Source organism: Chanodichthys erythropterus, chromosome 13 (genome assembly GCF_024489055.1).
Source record: "Chanodichthys erythropterus isolate Z2021 chromosome 13, ASM2448905v1, whole genome shotgun sequence".
NCBI classification, from domain to species: domain Eukaryota; kingdom Metazoa; phylum Chordata; class Actinopteri; order Cypriniformes; family Xenocyprididae; genus Chanodichthys; species Chanodichthys erythropterus.
In genome coordinates this window covers 28,190,096-28,208,939 of record NC_090233.1, presented here as the reverse complement: position 1 = coordinate 28,208,939, position 18,844 = coordinate 28,190,096, and the positions used below count along the sequence as shown (strand labels likewise).

The 18,844-nt window shown below is 37.6% G+C and overlaps 2 protein-coding genes across 2 annotated transcripts; one reads left to right on the top strand and one right to left on the bottom strand.

The window, feature by feature from the left end:
* The first annotated feature begins 3,144 nt into the window (after nt 1-3,144).
* Nucleotides 3,145-10,589, top strand: c9 (complement component 9). Its single transcript, XM_067408033.1, has 11 exons — nt 3,145-3,268; nt 3,413-3,521; nt 3,655-3,805; nt 3,906-4,056; nt 7,424-7,562; nt 7,744-8,139; nt 8,416-8,656; nt 8,889-9,023; nt 9,233-9,408; nt 9,491-9,719; nt 9,812-10,589. The coding sequence occupies exons 1-11, from the start codon at nt 3,192-3,194 to the stop codon at nt 9,961-9,963; spliced, it is 1,956 nt and encodes a 651-aa protein (XP_067264134.1). The 5' UTR covers nt 3,145-3,191; the 3' UTR covers nt 9,964-10,589.
* Nucleotides 10,590-15,524: 4,935 nt separating this feature from the next.
* gas1b (growth arrest-specific 1b) lies at nt 15,525-18,125 on the bottom strand. The gene has a single exon (XM_067406873.1). The coding sequence runs from the start codon at nt 16,751-16,753 to the stop codon at nt 15,956-15,958; it is 798 nt and encodes a 265-aa protein (XP_067262974.1). The 5' UTR covers nt 16,754-18,125; the 3' UTR covers nt 15,525-15,955.
* Nucleotides 18,126-18,844: the final 719 nt, after the last annotated feature.

Sequence of the window (18,844 nt, the reverse complement as noted above, 5' to 3'; positions counted from 1 at the left end):
CTTCACTGTGCATTAACTAAAGTTGACAAATACAACTCTTGATTTTAATAATGTATTAGTAAATGCTGGAATTAACATTAACAAAGATTAGTAAGTGCTGTAGAAGTGCAGTTCATTGTTCGTTCATATCAACTATTTAATATAAAGTGTTACTTTTTATTTTAATAAACATCAAAAATCTAAAAGGTTTGCATTATACCTGACACCTAGATGAACAATTTACAGTTGGTTTTGTGACTAAGTCATTCTCTTTAAATGCTATTGAAGGTAGAAACGTGAATATATAATGTTGTAACTTTAGAGACAGTCCCTAAATTTGCGAATATCATAATCAAACGTTCAGCGTCAAATCAACTTAATGCCAGTATCTGCTTTCTTGGAGCCTATATAGTCTAACCTACATCACAAATGAGGTGCGAGTTTGGTCTTTTATATCACTGTACGAGTCCATTAAGCTGTGTTAAGAGTTTATATGTCCTGATGGCAGCTATGACGGATGAGGGAAGCCCTAGTATTACAACACAGCGCTGCGATACAAAGTTAAGGAAACTAAACAACAGAGAAAAATATATGTCTATCTCAGATTTAACGTTTGATCTATACACCAGCATCGGGCAATAACGTTATCTTGTTCACTGGAGAGAAAGCTGTAGCTACACTGGGAAAGTAAGCGTAAATACACTGAATTAAACATAAATGCAGCTTTTGTGTCTTTATCAGCTTTTCTGCATTTATACTGGCCCTTATAATCATCACACATTCACTTACCGCTTGCTCCATTTCTGTAAATCTGTTTTTATGAATGAATGATGACTTACTAGCCGTGATCTCGTCTTAAACAGCCGCTAGCGGCACCTGCTGGTGAAGAAGACTAACAGCAGATAGAGATGATGCATCGGCACTCTACTGCTCTTCCTGCAGTTCCCGGATGTGAAATGTTGAATTTTCTGCCGAATTTGAGCCACTGAATTTGTGGAAGCGAATTTGTAAAGCGAAATAAAATGGACTGAAAATTGCTAGTTGAATTTTATAGGTTGTATTTTTAAACAGAATGAATATTTTGGAAGTGAAATCTAAAAGGTGAATATGAATTATTGAATTTTTAATAATGAAAATGTGTGTGAAATATTTTTAATTGAAATATTCACAGCCTAAATATACGACCATGTTGAATTTCAGCCCATAAAAATGCAAGCCTTAAAAATACAGTGCATCTAAATGCAAGTACAGCTAATGTAATGCATATTTTTTTCAAATAGTGCAATTCAACAAGCTTTTTATTTCAAAAACATTTGGCATTATTTTACTTCCATATATTTCTTTCTAAAAAAGGAACATAGGTGTGATGAAACTGCCTTTTCTAGTATTTTTGACAGAAAAGTGAGATTTGAAATCGGCATGTAATTGACTAATTCTCTAGGATCAAGTTGTGGGTTTTTTAATAAGAGGTTTACTAACAGCCAGCTTAAACGTTTTTGGTACGTATCCTAGTGATAAAGATGAATTAACAATATTAAGAAATTTATTTTTTATTATTATTTTATAATATCTTTAAAATTTATTTGGCCGGCAATATCAGTTTCAAGAGTTGTACTCAGCTTCCTTCATGCACGAACAGAAGGCTGCTTTTTTACCTATACAGATTTTAGTTTTTGCATTGTGTGGAGCTAAGAACTGAGAAATTTCCAAAAATCCATTTACTAAATTCTGATATCTGAGTGTAAAGTTTGCCTCAGAAATGAACTAAGTGCCATGCTTTCCTACAAGCTATTTGCATATGAAGAGTCTTAATCTAAAATGATAATTCTGATCATTTAAAATAATTATAATAAATATATATATATTTGTTTATAGATTGCTTTTTAGCTCAGGATTGAATAATAATTTTGAAAAAAGAATATATTTTAATTTTAGATTATCTGACAAAGTATTATAGTCTCTATAGATCTAGATGTTTTGTAGTTTTTAAGGTGTCAAACACAGCCTTTTACCAATAACCCCCCCTCCCCCTGATGTGCAGAAGAACTGAGTAAAGTCTGAAGTTTTTGTAATGCTGTTGGACTAATCTATAGTACAACTCTCCCAGTAATAGTGCCCCAAAAACAGGAAAAGGGGGATGAGCGCAGTTCATGTCCCCTCCACCTTCCTGAGTGAGCCGAGGGGAAGTGTCTGAAACATTAAAAAATGGTGTTCTCAGCACATAGTTGTGGTGTACAGGACAGGATCTATGTTCACTTTGACTGGCCAATGTTCCTCTGACCCTGCACAAAGACAAAATCAGAGCTGTATTGTTTTGTGACATGGTTGAATTTGATGAGTGGAGAAGGCAGCTGACTTGGCACAGATGAAGTGCATGTTGCTGATAGGTCACTTTGAAAATAAGAATCTACACTTATAATTACACATCTGTTTATTACACCCTGTGCACCATCAAATAATTCACACACACACACACACACACACATCCACCAAACAAACAGACCCATTCTGAAACCTGTAATGAGTAAAAACATTTGGACTTCTGATATGTCAATAGTATTTGTTTGAGATTTCATCATGTTTGTGAAATCAAGGACAGAAATAAGACTGTTTTGTGCATGGACTTAGTCTAAACTAAAGTGAGAAAACATAGGAATCACTTATTTATTTGTTTTACGTTTTAAAGAATTTGTTGTATTTTTTCAAAAATTAATTAATTAATTAATACATACAATATAAAATATATCAAATTAATAATTTAAACAGAATGTAATCCCCAGGACTCGGTATCATTAAAGTATTTTATTTGGAAATGTATTTGCCAGCTCCTCATCTGTAAAACTACTATATAAAAATACTTGACTTGAGTATACTATAGAGAATGCTAAAAGCATTATAAAACAAGAAATATTCCATAAGAACATATAGATTCTGTGATATGTACAAAAATTCAGGTAAAACCAGGCAAAAACAGCTTGAAATACATTAGTCGGATAGTTGAACATTAAACAGTTACAGTAAATGCTGTGGCGTCATATCATGATTTAACACATCTGGGAAAACACAGCGATACACACAAACTTTTGGAGACACATTCCCAAATCTCTGGTCAACTCTAAAAAGTTTCATGTTAATTATTAACACTGAATCAATGCTTAAATACAAGTGTGCACGTTTCAACATACATTCAAAGGACTGTCCAAAGCTTCACCATGAAGGCATTAGCTGCTTTATGTGTAACAATATGCATTTTTTATCAGGCTAACGGAAAGAGCATAACTGACCACATGTGAGTATGCATAATTTCATAAAAATTGGAATGTATGCTACACTGTTAGATGTGGAAAAATGTTAAACCAAAGTTATGTGCTAGAATGGAGTTGGAATTGTAAGTTACTATAATAAAGCTGATCATTATTTGTCTTTCTCAAAGGCAAGGGTTGAGACGGGATGTGCGGCAAATTAATGACCCTGCATCAATCGACTGCAAAATGAGCGCCTGGTCCGAGTGGACATCCTGTGACCCGTGCACTAATACCACGGTACTGGAATATCTCTCCTTCTCTGTCACTTTCTTTATGTATGATGTATTGTCATCTTTTATCATCTGAAATTATTCTGATTTAATAATATTTGAAAAAATGTGTAGCCTTCACCTGTGCTTGTGTAACACAGCATCGCTCTAGAGGGATTGAGGTCTTTGGGCAGTTTAAAGGCTCTAGGTGCATATACCCAATTGGAGAGCGGAGATCCTGCAAACCTTCTACCAAATGCCAGATGGATCCTCCGCCCGTCTGCAAAAGCTCTCAATGGCAGTGCGCTTCAGGTCAGTATTTTTTGTCTGTGCAAATAAGGTTGGTAGGTGTTTAGTTGTAGGGTAAATTGCCAAGCAATATTCATCATAAAGTATATTACTCTACCCTCAGGAATATGCATAAACAAACACCTAAAGTGTAATGGGGATCATGACTGTGGAGAGTCAGATACGTCTGATGAAGACGACTGTGACGTCATCAGGTCACCTTGCGGCAAGACAGCTGTATTTGAGTCTGACATAGCCACCCAAGCTGGATACGGGTCAGAGACTTTTTTAACTTATACAAATGTTAAGCAAGAATGCATTAAATTGATCAAAAATGACAGTAAAGACATTTATTTCGGTTTCACAGACAAGGCTTAAGCTAGTCTTAGATGTTTGAGCTGTTTTAACTGAAAGCAACTTGTACTGACAGATCTTAAAATATGTCAGTGCCATTGTTTTGTCTCAAGATGCACAGCAGTTATGTTTATTTCTACTGTATGTTTATTGAAGTTACTTAAATATCCTAAATGAACTAAGGCCTAATCCTGGCTTAGGCTAAGCCCTCTCTGTGAAACCGGGCTAAAATGTTGTACTTCATCAAAGTATCCTGAAAAAATGATAATAATACAAAATGTTTCTTGAGCACCAAATCGGCATATTAGAATCATTTCTGGAGGATCATGTTACCCTGAAGTCTGCTTAAAATTCTGCTTTATCATCACAGGAATATGTATATGTATGTATTAGTCATAGGGTGCAGGCTGACAGGTCCTTTACATTAAAGGATTAGTTCATTTTAAATTAAAAATTACCCCATGAATTTCCTCACCCTCAAGCCATCCTAGGTGTATATGACTTTCTTCTTTCAGAGGAATACAATTATATTAATAATCACCCTGATGCTCCCAAGCTTTATAATGGCAGTACACGGAAACCACCTGTTAGAAGCTCAAAAAAGTGCATCCATCCATCATGAACGTACTCCCACTGGGGGTTAATAAAGGCCTTCTGAATTGAAGTGATGCATTTGTGTAAGAAAAATATCCATATTTAACATGTTATAAAGTAAAATAACTTGCTTCTGCCTTCCGTATTCAACTTGCGAAACAAGCGTAACTGACGCGACGTCAGTTTTTCGTAGTTGAAATCGGAAGGCGATCTGGCGGAAGCTAGTTATTTTACTTTATAACATGTTAAATATGGATATTTTTCTTACACAAACGCATTTATTCACTTCAGAAGGCCTTTAATAAACCGCCGGAGCCGTGTGAAGTATGTTTATGATGGATGGATGGATGGATGGAAGGATGGATGAGCATCAGGGTGATTATTAATATAACTCTGATTGTATTCGTCTGAAAGAAAAAAGTCATATACACCTAGAACGGTTTGAAAGTGAGTAAATCATGAAGTAATTTTCATTTTAAAGTGACCTAATCCTTTATATCTGCAAGCAATCATATCACTACTGCATGGCACAAACTGTTTGGCCTCTGCTGATCCGGCACCCAATGAGTTTGCTTGCTTAAAATGTATGTCTGGTTCAGTGTTTGCTGTAGGGTAGTCCTGTAGCACGCTGTCAGAGTTCCTCTGAAACCCTCCACCTCCCCCAGCTCCACCTGTCTAGATCTATGGCAGAGGTGTTTAACTCTACTCCTGGGCACCCACTGTCCTGCAAAGTTTACTTCCAACCTGCTTCAACACACCTGCATGTGAAGAGCTCAATTTCCTGCTTCAGGTGTGTTGGATTACCTTTGGAGCTAATCTCTGCAGGACAATGGGTCCCGAGCAGGGTTGAAGACCTCTGTGCTACAGGAATTATGCTGCATTCAAGCCACGTCACAATTAACGTAATTTCGAGATGATAACATGTGATGTTCTACCCTGAGCTGTTCAACACATAAATCTGTCTGCAGTGGTCAGTAGGGCTGTAACGATATGCGATATGAAACCGAAATCGCGATACGCAGGTCCACGAACCTGTATCGCGATGTGAGAAGGCAGAATCGCGACACACCCCTTCCAACTCGCAGAGTTATCCTTCCTGTCCAGATCCAATGCTACCACATTTTTAAATTACTATAAGTATTAGGGGTGTAACGATTTATCGTAGATGGTGTGTCTCAATCAGCTCTCTAGTTCAGTAAGTGTTTCGGGCACACATTGAATCTTGCAAGCAGGTTTAAACGTTTCTCATGTCAGTCTCTTGCATGGTCGCGTGAGAAAAATCGTGGCTTTCTTTCACCGCAGTGCACAGCAACAGCTGTGCTCACAGAAAAGCAAAAGACGCTTGCGATGCTTTGCTTTAAGAAGTTCTGTGGGGCCATTCACATATTGCGTCTTTTCGGCGTGCAAGTCAGTTATTATTTTCAAATGTAGCCGCGCGGCAGGCGCGCTCATAATGGGATCAACGCGCATGCAATTCTCAAATGCCGCAAGCGCACAGCAGGTCGTGTGACAAGAATCAACCGATCAGTTATGGCCTTTCCGTAACAAAACATCAAAAGCTCAGCCGAACAGCTGATCATAGCTGTACATGGTGGTTTTTATATCTTATCTCCATCAATATATCTCGTAGTAAAACTAATGCAAGGGCTAGAAATCATTTATCCTTTGAAGAAACATCCTGATCCTCTTGGAGAGCTCGGTTCATGGTTGCATAGCAACGACCGACGCCACGGGAGCGCAAGCGCTTTGGAAAGAAGGAGAAGCGGTGCGGCCGCGCCTTCCACGCGTTTTTAGACGGGATATGTGAACGGCCCCTATTCATAATTCTAAGTTCATGTTAAATTAAAAAAAAATGTTTCAGTGACAGATAGCCCTATTCAACTGTTAATTTGAATACAGAAGGTTTTTATTAAAATTTTATATTTATTTATTTTGTTGAAATGTGATCTTGTATGTACAACAAGGGAAATTATTGAAATTTGTTAATGTTTTTTTAATAAATCTTGTTTGAATTTCAGTTTCATTTTGTTCAAAATATCGTGATACGTATCGTATCGTGAACTCCGTATCGAGATACGTATCGTATCGTGACTTGAGCGTATCGTTACACCCCTAGTGGTCAGGTGGTACAGCAGTCACGAGGTACATAGGAGCTAACAAATTGAAATTACAAGCTCTACGAGGGCGTAAATGCTTTTTACAAGTTGAAATCTTGTAATTACAGGAATTACTACATGGCATAAATGCACCTTTATGTACATCCTATTAATGTAGCAGCAACACATGCATGATCACAGCAGAGTGTCAGAGTGTCTATTAGCAGTAGAAAGTCCATTCTGCAGCAGCGTAGCAGATCTAGTCCACCAAGACCAAATTCATTAACATTGTCATATCCATTACCATGCTAAAACTATTTTGAGAGTTGTCATGATTGAAAATTTATTTTAAAATAGGAAACAATTATTTTAAATTGTAATTATATTTTACAATATTAATATTTTTACTGTATTTTTCATAAGAGACCAACCCCAAACTTTTAAGCAGTAGTTTACAGTATGTAATGATCAATACCAAGATTAATGTATGCTGTTAACGTACATTGTGCTATTTCATGTTTTGGGTTTTGCATTAACTAATGTCAACCCTATCAACTTCTGTACATATTCTAAAGAAGTCTAATTCTTGTCTCAACAGAATAAATATTCTGGGATCTGGACCTCGAATTAATCCCTTTAATAACAGATTGTATAATGGCCAATGTAACCGAATCAGAGATCCAACTACATTGGATTATAACAGACTACCCTGGAACATTGGGGTTCTCAACTATGAGGTGGGTCTCTCAGTTTACTGATGTCAACTTTTGTTTTACAAACTGAAAAAAGAAACAAACTGAAAATCTTCTAAAAATGACTGCGAGAACAAACCGGCAAGAAAAAGCACTTAAATTCTGACAAAGACAAACATCCTAAAAACACTATTTATAGTCTTCACCCATGCCTCTTTATCTTCAGACAAAAGTGGAAGAGAGCAGCTCCAAGGAGATGTATGAGGACATTCACTCTTTAATAAAAGAGATAACTACTGAATCCACCAACACTTATGAAGTAGGCTTAAGCTTTAAGTTTTCACCTACTGAGCCCTCCAGTGCTGGTGCAAGTAGTGATGCTGGCAGTGCTGGAGATGCTGGCAGTGCTTCAGATTTTGCCAGCCCCAGTGAGGGTGGTGAAGCTGCTAGTCCCAGTGAGAACGGTGAAGCCAAAGGTCCTGATGTGGCCGGCGAAGCCGAAGATTCTAGTGGGGTCCAAAATTCTGGTCATGACCTAGGTATTAGTGCATCAGCAGGAATTGACACTAAGACTGAAAAAACCAATATCATCAAACAGCTGTCAGAAATCACGACAACCAAGGTGAGTGAGATTCAGGGGTATTTGTTTTATTGCTTTCTTGGGCAACTATTTCTTACCTGTTTGCACTTTATTTATTGTAATTCACATCTTCAGGCCCATAAACCACCATGTGCATGGAACAGACTGAAATTCAAATACTGAAGAAAGAGAAAGAAATATTCACAATAAATAGATGCTGTTTGTTTATGTAGGGTATTAAAAGAAATAATAAAGACTACCTTTCTCAAATCTGCAACGTCTGTGTTGCTTCTACTACTAGCACGTGTTCTCTTTCAGAGAAAGACCTTCATGAGAGTGAAAGGCAGAGTGGAGCTGGCCACCTACAGGATGAGGCAGCGAGGGCTGGAGGTATCCTCAACATTCTTGGATGATGTGGATGCCCTCCCACTTACATATGAGAAGGGACAGTATTTTGCTTTCTTGGAGGACTATGGAACACACTTCACCAAGAACGGAAAGTCCGGTGGAGAATATGAGCTTATTTACATAATGAATGAGGATATCCTCAAACTAAAAAGTAAGTTTGATACCACATTTCAAGTTTCTTTTGTAAGTCCTGGATAACTTGGGGCAACGTCACAAAATGTTATAGCAATTCCAAAAGATATACATGATTCAAAGATACTGTGACATTTAAATGATACTCAATGTAAAAGCATTAATGGGAAGGATACTTTTTCAGGCTGAAAACCTCACTAAAGGATTATTACGACTTTATTTAATGGTTCAAATTTATCTAACTGTTGCAGAGGTCACTGAATCCACGGTCAAGGACTGTGTCGAGGTTGGACTTAGAGGCAATATACAGTTTTCCAAATTATCAAACGGAGAAGGACACGTTAAACCAGTGGGCAAGTGTGATACTATAACAGACAAACCCACAGGTGTGTATGTGTATACAATTTTTTTAATAGTAAGATATTAAAGGGATAGTTCACTCAAAATGAACACAAAAAAGAAGATATTTTGAGAGAGAGAAAAACTCTGTTCTTCAAAATATCTTATTTGTGTCACATGAAAGAAAAGACATATGGTGAACTATTCCTTCAAATTCAACAGACACATGCCTTCTGACAAAAACATTGTTCACCAGATGACAAGAGCACAAGGGGGGTTATTGATAAGGTGCTGATCGCAGTGAGAGGAGGCAGTCCAGCCACAGCAGTAGCCATGAAGTCTCAGCTCACTAAAGATGGCATTCTAGACTATACTCAATATGTGGAATGGGCAAAGACCGTCTCTGCTCTACCTGCTCTCATTCACAGTGATGTAAGACACCTTCACTTTACATGCCAGTGAATGTGTGGTAACTGCTGTAATGGAACACAGTTTGTTTTCATTACGCTGGCAGCCTGAACCCATCTACAATGCGATACCTTTGGACTTTCCTGATGCTCAGCCGAGGCGGGACAATCTCAGAAGAGCCCTCGATGACTATGTGGCCGAGTACAGCGTGTGCAAGTGCCAGCCGTGCCAGAACGGTGGCACTGTGATCCAGATAGACGGGGAGTGTAAATGCATGTGCTCACCAGGGACTGAAGGTGTCGCGTGTCAGATCGTTGACATGGAAATGATGAAAGGTGTGTGTTTCTGTGCCTGTAAAACTTCCATACCTCTCATTTCTATAGCTTTGGGTTGAGCGTTCCGTCTGTCTCTGTTCACGCATTTCTAGGTAAGTCTTTTGAACAGCTGGGGAACTGGGGCTGCTGGACTCCCTGGTCCCCCTGCTCCGGACGGCGTCGCAGACGGACGCGTACCTGCAATACTCGAGGTGTACCAAACGGAATCTGCAAAGGAGATACAACCAGTGAAGACTACTGCTAAGAAGAGTCACGGAGTCATAAATAATCATGGATAATTAAAAGTGCTGTGTACAAAATAAGAAATAAACAGGTTAAATTACATGTACTTTCAAATATTACTCTCATAAAGAGCGTTTTTGTTATTGTAACACGCATTTTGACAACACCGCCATCTTGTGGTAGAAAATAGGCAGTACGCCCCAAATAGTTAGCATTGGCTACATTAACAGCAAGCTTTTCCCATATTAACGTTACCCGACTTTGTCCTATCACAGCGGTACAGTGATGGTATTACAAACTGATCCCATAGTACTTTAAAATATAGGCTACTATAGTAATTTACCAAGGTATAGTTCAAAAATACCATTTGGATTTAGAAAAATATAAACCATTGTTTTTTCTCTCTCTCTCTCTCCCACATATCATAGGCTACTCATAACATTTAGGTGATATGAGTGAAATCACTTTTAGACGGAAAAACTAGTTTAAATATGCTGTATATCAGTAAAGCCACAAGATTCACTCACACAAAGAGGAATTAACCCAGGGTACATTTCTATGAACACGACTCATACACCCTTGCTCACCTTGTTTACATTGTGTAGAATGTGACCAACCAGACATTAAAGGATTAGTTCACTTTTAAATAAAATTTTCCTGATAATTTACTCACCCCTATGTCATCCAAGATCTCCATGTCCTTCTTTCTTCAGTCAAAAAGAAATTAAAGTTTTTGATGAAAACATTCCAGGATTTTTTTCCATATACTGGACTTCAATGGACACCAAATAGTTGAAGGTCAAAATTACAGTTTCATTGCAGCTTCAAAGCGTTATACACAATCTCAGACGAGAAATAAGGGTCTTATCTAGAGAAACCATCACTCATCTTCTAAAAAAAATAAATAAATTACAATTGTATACATTTTTACCATAAATGCTCATCTTGAACTAGCTCTCTTCTTCTCTATTTGAATTCCGACAGTGTAGACATTGCTAAGCGTATTACTGCCCTCCACAGGTCAAAGTTTGAACTAATTGTTATATACTATTGAACTAGCACAGAGTTTGGTCCTAGAGAGCCGCTGTCCTGCAGAGTTTAGCTCCAACCCTGAAAAAAAACCTTCAGCTGCCTATAGCCTTAGTAATCCTGAAGAGCTTGATTAGCTTGTTCAGGTGTGTTTGATTAAGGTTGGAGCTAAACTCAGCAGGACAGCGGCTCTCTAGGACTGAACTTGCCTACCCCTGAACTAGCATATTGTATATGACAATTTAGTTGAGGAGGGCAGACAATTTACCTGAGGAGGGCAGTAATACATTTAGCAGTGTCTACACTGCTGGAATTCAAATAGAGAAGAAGAAGAAGAGAGCTAGTTCACGATGAGCATGTATGGTTAAAATGTATAAAATTTAAAAAAAAAAAATTTAGAAAATGAGTGATGGTTTCTCTAGATAAGACCCTTATTTCTCGTCTGTATAATGCTTTGAAGCTGCAATGAAACTAATTTTGACCTTCAACTGTTTGGTGTCCATTGAAGTCCACTATATGGAAAAAAAATTTTCATCAAAAACCTTCATTTCTTTTCGACTGAAGAAAGAAAGACATGGACATCTTGGATGACATGGGGGTGAGTAAATTATCAGGAAAAGTTTATTTAAAAGTGAACTAATCCTTTAATCTGATTTCACTAGAATCCACTTACATATACACTTTTTTTTTTTATTAATTACCATCCTCATTTCCTTTTTTCTCTTTTATTTGTGATTTGCCTACATTGTATTTTAGTTTAATGTCAGTATAATCAGGCTGGATCAGAAACAAAAATAGATCAAAAACACGAGAACTAGTGTTTGGACTACACAAAGAAGGCATGAATGTATGAGGAATAGATGTGATGTTGAGGTAGATGGCTCACTTTCCACTCTTCTTGGGCCTCTAGAGGTCAGGTTAATAGAGTAGCTCTCTTAACTCCCTATTGAGCCTCTGAGAAGCTCCTTTCAGCTTCAATACCCTTCAAGAGTCAACTTGTGGCAGCAATGGCTTTGGGCTGAGACCCCATCTAGAAAAGAAGGGGGGGGGAAATTGGAGTGCACACAGGGGCAGTTAGAGAGAGAAAAAAGCAATTAAATGTACATTCACAATTGTTCATCAAAATATGGTGAATTGTTCAATAGTAAAATAACTTGACTCATTTTTTTTAGTATTCTAATATAATGAATAATATTGAGCAGTTTTTCTTTTCTTAGAGAAAAGGAAAATATCAAAGCAATGAGCTAAAAGGTGCACCTCCTTCTCCACTCCCAAAGAGGAAAAAAAAAAAAATCAAATGACCCAGTGCAGTCAGATTCTGACTTCCCTGAGGTCATGGCATCCATTGAAGTTTCTAAGAGCCGTCACGCCACATTACCTTTCCCATCTGTCTCAGCACCGTGGAAATTAAGTTATGCCCCATGTCAGCACAGTTTTGTTTCTCTTCTCTCACTCTTTTCACTGCTCCCCTCTTTTTCTTCATCCCCTTGGTGGAAGAAAAAATGGACATAGAAGCACAATCAAGTCATATGCACTCATGCAGTCCAGCTCACTATTGCACACTAAAGTATGCTGATGGTGTGGAGGGGTCCTCTGTTTGTCCATGAAGGGTCATTCAGAAAAGGTCCTTCACTGCCTGCCCTTCCCCCAAATTCCTTCTTTTAAAAACCCCTTAAAAACCAACCCCCTCTTCCCATCCACTGACAACTGAACCTCACCCCTCTCCCGCATTCCCCACTCAAACTGTTTTCATGTTTGGCATATGTCCCGGTCAACAGATAAAATGTGCTATGGAAAAAACTTCCACAAAGAGAAACTGCTCCTTGTTTCATTGCTTACGTAAAACCATGATGTAGATTAACTGTTTTCTGTCGAAAGGAGGGTTGTGAAGTTTTATCACATGCTGAATCTCAAAGCAAACTCCAGCTATACAGCATGCTGACACAAGATCTTTTAAGAATTTGAAAGAAATAGGTAACGTTTTCTTTCACTTCTCTTACACTCAAATCAGTGGACAGAACTGGATTAACAGCAGTGTTGTCAGTTTTAAAGGGGCCTGTTCTCAAGAAAAACTGAATGTGACAGGTTCAACACAGCATGTCTGATCTGAGAAATGGCTCCCCTTTTACTAAGTCCCAGTGGGGCCCTTCACCTGACGAGGATGAATAGTCAGTTTACCTCATCTTGTTACTTCTAACTGACAGAAAACAAGCACAAAAGTTCAGTTAGTAGTCAGTATGCAGTCTTTGGAAATACTTTCTCAACATGAAACCTGAAGAAAAGAATTGCCAAATATCTAAAAAAAAAACAATACTAAAAGGGGAAATTAAATGTTACACCTAAAATATTTAAAAGTATTACATATTTCGTATACATACGCCATTGTTGATTAAAATATGAAAAAAAAAAAAAAAAAAAATGAAATCCAAAATTTTCTGACAAAACAAAAATATTAAATTTCTTAGAAAAATACAGCTTATTTATGCAAAATATTTACTCTCCCCAAAATATTATATTTTTACCTCTTTTTTTTAAGAACAATTAATTGCTAACATTTATAAATACAAATAAAAGGTAGAAAAATATAAAATAATATAATGTGTGTTCCAATTAGCGTACTTGTGCACTGAAAATTACATATAGAAAAATTGCACTTTAAATACCTGGTTGATGCTCTTAATTAACTGAAAAAAAAAAAAAAAAGAGTGGAATGTTTGACGCTTCATGTATTCAACTTTCATAGCTTTAATTACGTAGCGGAGCAGGAGGGGCTATTGGACTCCAATGTTGAATGACAAAATAACAGTATAAAATTCACACACTAATGTTAAGTACATGCACAAGTATAGTGTATAAGTGTACAGTGTCTCATTTGGGACACAACTATAGTTTTTGAAAAGTGACCTCCTCCACTTCTTCATTTGAACCAGACTAACATAATTTACATTGCATCTCCTTCTTCTGCTCTCTCAAGAATGTTCAGTCTGCTCTTTCTAGAGGTGTCAGCTAGAAGACAGAATGAAGTGCCAGATCATTGTGTGCTGCCTCTATTGTGTGTTTAGTATTAGCATGACAGAAGTGCCACTCGACTTCTCCTTCATTCATTAAGACTGAGGATCCTTGTCCCGCATCTGCCTCGAAACGAACCATCACAGCTACCATCTTGGATCTCAAGAAGTCTTGTAACATAAGCATTAAAATTCACTATTTTCCCAATGATTCATTTCAGTGAGAGTCTGATATTTTTAAGGTGTTGGGGGAAGGGCAAATTCTATTTTATTTTATGGGATAATACCTTTCTGCTCTTTTGTATTTGGAATGCTAACTAGGTATCAAGCCTTATTGTTATATTAAACTTCACAGAACAAAGAGGCATATGGAATCCAAGAGAACATTTGTACTACCCAAGTGCTACTCACACTGAGAAGCAAACTCTTTTAAACAATGACAAGCCCACTTAAACATACACACACACACACACACACACACAGTAGCAGACTGAGTGTGTTTGTGATGGCTACTTGAGGCTTCATTCACGCGAACACCACTTTTTCCCTTGTCAGCCTGAGTGAAGACTTTAAATAAACACTCAAGCTTTGAACAAATAAGCCAGTTGAGGCCTTACTTGGCTCATGCTCAACTCTGATCCCATTTAAAGACAACCTCATTTGTTTCTTTAGATGTTGAGAGTCTCTGGGAACTTAGACTAACTCCCTCTGTAAACATTTATGTTTACAAGGTCAAGTGCAGGAACAGAGCCAAAATGTTTGACTAGCAGCTTACTTTGGTTGGCCTATAAACTACAGTGGGTGTCAGGTGGAACTTGAAGTTTTTTTGATGACAGCCCAAGAACATTACGGAATAAATTAATTACTTAATATTAATTCAAGACTTGTGATATTTAATGCTTATTTTATAGTGTATTAGTATATATTCCAAATTTAAGTTAAAATTTCATCTGCTCTCCAGTGTACAGTAGAAAGTAACATACTTAGTTGACACTAGATCTGCATGATGGGCATGAAGACTGACAGAAGAGAGTTGCTCAACTGATAAAGTCATTACAATCTAGTTGCAGATGGATATAGTCTAATAACATTTCCCAAGTTAAATCATGTGCAATTATGTTAAAGAAATTTAAGCTGTTTTCACAAAAATGCACAGCACTTGTTTATATAGTGAAATAACCAGACACAAAAAGGTAAAATAGTTTTGTAATAATCTGGAGCCAATCTTTATGAACATTATAAACAGTATTACATGGAATGGTTTATCAACATTATTCACACAATTATATGATACACAAACATACACATTTACAATAATTATGTAGTTCATATACAATTTACACTAACCAATCTTTCATACAAAAATAAACATCCAGTAGGCTTTTTTTTTTTTTTTCTTTATCTCTTTGAATAGAAGTTTCCACAATAGTTCATAATAACTTAATATAGTGGATATAATATATTTCCAATATATTTTCCTGACATCAAAAACAACTGACTCCTTTTCATGGTGTGCAGATTTTGGCAGCTCAACTAGGTTTTGAAAAAAAAAAAAAAAAAAACAATTCTGATTTTCTTCTTCCGCCATTTTCTTCCTTTTAACCATTGGTCTATCTCTCGTGTACCTGTACAATATAAGCACCTAAGGAAATGCAAATATAAATACAAAGTGCGAATGATTCGAACACTTTCATGAGAGCTACTTTTCTGTCAGTAACAGTTTTCTATATGGAGATTCGTCTTGTGCAATGCAAATGTCTCACAAAATATATTTTAAACACATCTGAAACAAAACACAGCTGGTCTTGTCATATTTTTGTGTGTAAACTAACAATAAAGTGATAACGTGTAACGTTTTAACCGAGAGGAACCCCCTTGGATTTCCACGAAGATTCAAGTTCTAATTTAGGGGGGTCTCATTATTTCCACCAGGCCAAATATGCAGCTAACCACTGAACTCTGAAAACATGATTTAGCCTATCTTAATATAACAAAAGCGAGAAATGTGAAAATGGTGGACATCACAATCGAACACTTTTGTGCTCTTAAATCCCGGGCATCGTTCTCTTCTTCCTCATAATCCGTCTCGTAGTCTTCCTCCAAGTCGTCCTCGGTATCTGAAAAGCCACTACCGACATATCTGTCGTTAAAGCATAAGTTTTTCATGCTGACTTTGACATATTCGCATATGGTCCTCTCTGTGCCGTCGCACACGCAAGTGTCCAGAAGCTGGGCTTTTGGAATGGAGCGCATGTTCGTGATGACCCGCCGGCAGTCGTCCGAACAGCGCTCTCCTCCGAACAGTTTCCTGCAGTGGTACAGATAGTCCCGCATGGCGGTGCTGCACTCGAGATCGTTCTCGCACTGCTTACGAGCTTCGGTGCAGCCCATGTGGCTGGTTCTGGGCATACAGGGTTCGATAGCTCGCTTGGTCATCTTACATAAAGTGTCCGAGGCGCACTCGCAGTCCTCCAGTGCCGGGCCGTTCACAGTCAGGTTAAGCTGAATGATGGAAGAAATGCAGTGGCTAGGACATTTCTTCCTATTGCCGTTTATTACCGGACCGCAAGCGTGTAGATACTGAGTATACGCGTAGTGACACTCCGGTTCTCCTTGGCACTTCATGATGGCCTGCCAGCATATCAAACGCTGGTTGTGTGCCGGTGATGCGGTGGATAAATATATCAACGCACAGCCGATGGACAATATCAATATCTGCAGCCGTAGAGTGACTGCAGGGTTGCCAGAGCGTGCCATTCCTTGATGTGCCCACATGCAACAGCTTAAAAGTTAACTTATTGGGTCAAATGTTTCCATTTGTTGGTCCATAATCCATAATGTTTCTCTGTTCTTACCAGAGACTGAAACAAACAACTCCTCTTGTCCCATACCCGCCGTCGTCTAGCCGCGTTTTATCGACCACTTTAGTTAGCCTAAGTGTGCTCATATTTGTTCCTTCACTATGCACAGAAACATGCATTGAAAAGAATCCAAGGACAAAACTCCAAATGGTTGGAATGAATCCCATTTGCTCACTGCCGCGAAAGCAAAACGTGCAGCAACATCTTGATGCGCGTCGACTCTTTTTCTCGCTGCTCTTGATTGCAGTAATCCACCAATAAATCTACGCTTTAACAATTACATCAAAACATCCCCAAAAGCGATCTCACTCTGCATATTGTTCAAATAACAAAGCTGGAAAAAGTACAACTCACTCTGACTCCTCTTCGGGACGTCTTGGTGTATCTGTTCAGCTACCCAGACCCCCAAAGTATGCATGCAGCACACTATTGGTCCGATCAGTTGTTGTGATTTCTGACGTCATTCGAGGGTGGAGGTCAGAACTTGATGAAGGTCGAGAATGTGGAGAGGGTGCGGGCCTTAATTTGACTTGATAAAGCATCAGTTCCCGCCTACAGCTAGAATATTTTGGCTGTCAAAGTGCATTGCATATCCTATGTCTCTGCCCAACAGTCAGCACCCAAAAAGCTCTCAGTTCTAATTGTAGGTAATTATTATTTTAACTTGTAGCCACTTATTTTGCTCGACAGACCTCAGCATGTCCTAAGAAGTTTTTTAACCCTTTGATGCACAAGCTATGAAAACCCCTTCTAATGCGCAACGTGGGTCAAAAATGACCCATATTCATTTCCTATGTAATTTCAATCATGGTTGAGTGTTTCTTTGCTGAATCTTTGAAAGAAATGTATTTTATCATTAATTTATTCCAGGTATTCCTTAAATATCTTGTTTTTGATTGACAAAAATCATTATGTTCATTTTTTCTTTCTTACTTTATAAACAAACAGTTTTTGTCTGTCTACATCAATTTTACACACATGGGTCAAAAATGACCCGTATTCATTTCCTATGTAATTTCAGTCATGACTGAGTGTTTCTTCGCTGAATATTTGAAAGAAATTTATTTTATCATTTATTTATTTCAGGTATTACTTAATTATTTGTAGAAAATCAAAAACAAGATATTTATGTTTATTTTTCTTTCTTACTTTATAAACACAGTTTCTACATCAATTTTACACACATGGGTCAAAAATGACCCGTATTCATTTTCTATGTAATTTCAGTCATGACTGAGTGTTTCTTCGCTGAATCTTTGAAAGAAATGTATTTTGTCATTTATTTATTCCAGGTATTCCTTAAATATCTTTTTTGATTTTAACAAATCATTGTGTTTATTTTTTCTTTTTTTCATAAACAAACACAGGTTTTGTATTTCTACATCAATTTTACACACATGGGTCAAAAATTACCCATATAGAAACCTTTGCAAATTTTCGCAAGAAGGAACATATTTACTGCAGACAACTGTTCATCCGCCACACATTTCACCTCTCAACATGGCTGCTTTTGTATATTTGATGGATGAAAGACATATTATATTTCATATAATAGGCTGTATATTATATTTCATAATTTGTATTTTTTGTCATAAACCAATGCTACTGGTCACCTTTTACATCTATCAGTGTTCCTGAAAAGTAACAGTTTTGAACAAGGTGGGGCACGTCGTATGTTTGGTCATTTCAGTTCGTGCGCGGGTGAAACAACAAACAGTCACCCACAAATAGTCTATAAACAAAGCATCTGGCTGTTTGAGTTCACAAAAACAACGGTTAAAGTTACTCAGGCTACAGAAGAATACCAAAATTCCTCCGTTAAATTAGGTCTAATACATCGAGAGTCACGCAGACCAATAACAACCCAGCCACAACACATAATTGCGAAGAACATGGCTCACCTTAACACAGGGCTGGGGTCAGCTTCATTTGCTGTTCGATTTAACATGTACAAAACATGAGTGGAATTTGCACCGCAGCGCCCCCACACCTTGATGGTCATGAC